The sequence below is a fragment of the Miscanthus floridulus genome, chromosome 6 (genome assembly GCF_019320115.1).
Source record: "Miscanthus floridulus cultivar M001 chromosome 6, ASM1932011v1, whole genome shotgun sequence".
NCBI classification, from domain to species: domain Eukaryota; kingdom Viridiplantae; phylum Streptophyta; class Magnoliopsida; order Poales; family Poaceae; genus Miscanthus; species Miscanthus floridulus.
The window spans coordinates 54,284,133-54,288,444 of NC_089585.1; the positions used below are offsets into that span (position 1 = coordinate 54,284,133).

A 4,312-nucleotide genomic window follows, 5' to 3' on the forward strand; every position below is an offset into this window, starting at 1 on the left:
TAACTTAATTTGCTAAGTTTATAGAAAAATATATTAGTCTACAATACCAAATAAATTCCCTGTGAAGATAAATTTCCATGGTGTATATAATAGAAATAATTTGTTGTTGCAAGTATTTGTGTATTTTTTATAGACAATAAAAGTTTAAGAATTTTGACTTGGAAGAAAATTAAAAGAACATATTGGGAACGAATAGGGTACTAGATATCTGCTTTTGAGATTTTATTTACAATTTGTTTAATCATAAATTCATGAAACAAAAGATTGCAACAGGATCCAAATTCCCTTCCTGAACATGCCTTAAGTAACACTGAGATATAATATAGTAGAATCAATCAGTGCCGGTCCTAGGATTTTGAGGGCCCTCTGACGATCTCATCGCAACGGCTCCTCTTGACCATATATAAAATCTTATAATATATAGGCGCTAATTTTATTTGCATAACGAAAGCAAATTCAATAACATATTTTTAATTTAACATGTCTGATAATTATCGAGGAATAATGTAGATTAAGCAATATATTTATAGATGTATGATAATTATCGAGGAATAATGTAGATTAAAAAAACAATATATTCGTTTTCTTTTCTCACCCATGACAAATATTTATTAGGTAACATTCTAAAATTTTAACACCTAAATTAGAAGAAAAATATGACTATACGGTACAAAGTACTAGAAGTCTGGAATACTATATAAATAATTAATTTGGATTAAAAATAAAAAGAAAAAAAATACCTTGGGCCTAAACAACTGATCAGTGATCGTAATTCATAAGAAGCCAAGAATCAAGATGTCGTCGTCATGGAGCCCTGTATGGTCGTCGTCCTCGTGCGCCGTGTCCGTGTCTCTGATAGTCTAGCTCTTCGCGGCGGCGCGGCTCGCCAGCTCCGCGTGTGTAAGGCGCACGTCGCGAACTCACGAAGTCACGATCAGAGTGTGCTGTGTGCAGCGTGACTCATCGCCTCCTCTCTACCCGAGGACCGTGGGGAAACGAAACTAGGAAAAAAATGTCAATGTTGTCTTTTTAGACCGCCTGACCAGTTCTATGTCTCTCTTTCATTAGTTTGCTAATACCTAATGGACTATAGGACCTAGAAGTTTGTATACCTAGGCTTGGGCCCCTGTTCCGCTTGGGCCCTCGGCCGTCGCACCTAGTGGCCTACCCTTAGGGCCAGCACTGGAATCAATACATCTCATCATCAAGAAAAAAAAAGTTAACTCAAATCTCAATTGGACTGCACAAAAGCACAACGACGACGTTTAACAGTCCTCTCTATTGGTGGACTTAACGTTCTCGCTGCTGGTTAACGAACCTGCAATTCTTCCTGATCTCGCCGTCGGTGCCGTCCTTCACGTCGGTTCCAGCCATCTTCACCATGGCCGTTTCGAACTTACTCTCCCACTTCCCGTCCCCGCTGGCGAACTCACGCACCATCCTCGCGGTCTGCCGCGAATCCAGCAATGCCGCATCCGACGTTAGAAGCACCCTGTGCCTGAGCACGTTCGTGTAGTACTGGCTGTCCAGCACGGCCGCGGTCACCGTGTCATGCCTGACCGTGCGGCTGTCGGTGTCGACAGGGTCGGCCTGGCACCTCCTCCGGAGCCACCTCTTGAACGACGGGTCCATGTCGGACCGACTGCCGACGCGATCCGCAAAGGAGGAGCAGTGGGCGCGGCCGATGGAGTTGGCGCCGGAGAGCACGACCAGGTCTTCCTCGTCTAGCCCCTTGGCGGCGAATTTTGTAACGAGCTCGCTGAGGTTGCCGAACGGCGACGGGAGGAAATCGAGGGTCTCGGTGGCGTTGGAGTAGCGGCCGTGGAGGCGGCCGGCTGGCATATGGAAGTCGGTTATGTAGTCGCTGACGCTGAGGATGTAGGACGCGTCGCGGGCGCCGAAGGCGACGATGTCCGCGCACGAGACGATCCCAGGGCAGGCCTCCTGGAGGGCGCGCTTGGCCGCGTCGATCACCTGGAAACCCCTTAGGCTGCCTACGTTGGGTATCCCCAGCTTCTCTGGTTGCGGGTTCTCCAGCGTCGGGTCGAGCAGCACGGAAGCATCGCAGCCCTATGTATACATGCCAGCAAAACGCACTGGGAAGTGGGAACTTCGCAAATCGCAATGCAACTATACAAGCAGTACGCATATTATACCTCGACGAAGCAGTCCTGGAAGAGCAGGCGAATGAGCCCCGCACCGACGCCGGCGTTGTCTCCCACGGCCTTCCTCACCTGGGCCCTGACGATGTCCTCCGCCCTGGGGCACGTCTTGTCGTAGTAGCCCACCTCAAGGGCACCCTGGTACGAAACCACCCAGAGTGGGCCCCATTCAGCTTACCTTAAAGCCAATTTGTTCAGCTTTTTTTTTCAACCGGAATAGTATTTTTCTTTCACAACAATTTAGTCAGAACAATGTTTTTCGGCCAAGTTTCAGCGAGTCAAACGGGAAGTCAGAATGGCATGCTTCGTACTTCCCGCCATCTGTGGGTAGCTTGCGTTGGACAGGAAGCTGAATTGTTTCTCTCCTATACTAGTCCTAGAAGGGTGGATGTGGATTCACTACAGTACTTGCAGATGCAGATTCGAGTCGAGGATGATGTACACAATGACATGGGCAGGCTGGTTCACATGAAGATCCTGTCGTTTTATTTGTCTTCAAAGCTGTACCGAGTGCTCGATCGGAAAAGATTTAATGCGGCCAGGCGACAACTCAATCATCGGCGCTTCAAATCTACCGCATCGACACGGAGCTTCTATTTGCTCCAAATGGCCGGAAGAAATGACGACCATGAGCTGTATGTCAAATTGTATTCAGTAGTCAGCAGCTGTAACCCCTTATGCTGATTTTTGTTTTATATACGGAGTGTCAACTCTTTCGAATTGGGATCTGCCTCCTCCTGAGATTATGTATTTTCATTCATCGGTCACTTTTTTCAGGCACTAGATTTATAATCAACGGGCTGTGTTCATCTGTCCCGACTTTATCTTTTCCCTCCCTTCTTTCTCTTCTGATTCCTAAACAAAACTAACCCATTAACATTAACATAAATGAACAAGAGATTCAAGGAGTGAATGATCTACTGCTCTCAGGAGAATAGTCATTACATATTTAATTATAGAGAAATTTTACAATGATTGAAAAAAATATAGACCATCCATCCAGAGAAATTTAACGGTGTAAAAATAGGATGTACCAGATTGAAAGTACTAGAAAGTACCAAAAATATAAGGATTGGTACCTAATATACGTGGGACTAGTACCAAATAGATAGAGCTCGATCTATATTGTTATTGAATTAATTAAATTCGGCAAGGCTGAAATTGTAATTCTTATGTTCCAACTACCGTGGTCCCTCAACGGACGCTGACCCGTCGCTATAGCACGGGGTGGCGCCCGCAGACACGTGCAGTAGCCGCCACGCTACCACGGCCACGCATCCGTTCGAGCACAGCACATCTCCACCAGGAATGCAATAGCCAGCTCCGTCATCCTCTAGCTGGAGTGATCTGACACCAAAGAGAACTCGCTGGAGACGTCGGGGTAGCGCGGCGAGGGCTCACCGAGAGATGAGCATGAGCGTGAGCAGCGCAGGCAGCCATGCATGTTCTCGTCCGCCGCAACTTCCATTGCGTCATCTGGAGCGAGTAGGGGCTGTCACTCCGTCAGGGCGCTCCAGCAATTCCACGAGGCGCCCAAGCTTCTCTGCGGCATCTGGATCTACCATGGTGGTCCAGAGGCGTACCCATATGTTGTGGGGTCGAAACCGCGGCAAACACTGTTGTTCATTGTCGCATCCAGTTTTAAGAACAAAACTAGATACATCCCATGTGTGTGCTCAGGAATTCAATTCACACATATAGTTACAAATGAAGGGATAATATCAAAGACAATGTCTTTATTACATAGCGCATAAATATTTGTTACAAAAGACATAGTCTTACTTTATAGTCGGCCTGTTCGATGGTTGGTTTCTGAGCTGTTTGGGCTGGCTGGTGCTGGTTTATTGTGAGAGAAAAACACTGTTGGTTGGCTGGTTTGTGCTGGCTGAAACCAACAAGCGAACAAGCGGAGTATATACTATAACTCTATTATTCTAGCGAAGCCTCCAACACCACAGGAATCATCAACTAGTTGATCACAAGCCTAACACCTCTTAGAAAACTCCATTGAAGAACCTCCATCTGGTACCCATCAGGTATTTTGCCAAAGTATTGAAGTAAAATAAGCGTAAGCTACTACCGCTTAGCAAGCATAACATGAGGGGATGAAGGCTCAAAAGGCTTGACACGGCTCAACTGCGGTAATCACT

At 46.5% G+C, this 4,312-nt stretch overlaps 1 protein-coding gene across 1 annotated transcript; it reads right to left on the reverse strand.

The window, feature by feature from the left end:
* Nucleotides 1-1,189: 1,189 nt before the first annotated feature.
* On the reverse strand, nucleotides 1,190-3,727 carry LOC136460614 (peroxidase 2-like). The gene is made up of 3 exons (XM_066460248.1): nucleotides 3,662-3,727; nucleotides 2,157-2,300; nucleotides 1,190-2,070 (listed from the first exon to the last, which is right to left on the reverse strand). The coding sequence occupies exons 1-3, from the start codon at nucleotides 3,725-3,727 to the stop codon at nucleotides 1,291-1,293; spliced, it is 990 nt and encodes a 329-aa protein (XP_066316345.1). The 3' UTR covers nucleotides 1,190-1,290.
* Nucleotides 3,728-4,312: the final 585 nt, after the last annotated feature.

What these genes read in the sequence shown, in the direction of transcription:
- LOC136460614 (XM_066460248.1), bottom strand. Translation starts at nt 3,727, where the DNA reads ATGGTAGATCCAGATGCCGCAGAGAAGCTTGGGCGCCTCGTGGAATTG. An exon ending in TGCTGGAGCGCCCTGACGGA is followed by an intron (nt 2,301 to 3,661) that starts GTGACAGCCCCT and finishes GTTTCGTACCAG; the next exon opens with GGTGCCCTTGAGGTGGGCTA. An exon ending in TCCAGGACTGCTTCGTCGAG is followed by an intron (nt 2,071 to 2,156) that starts GTATAATATGCG and finishes ATGTATACATAG; the next exon opens with GGCTGCGATGCTTCCGTGCT.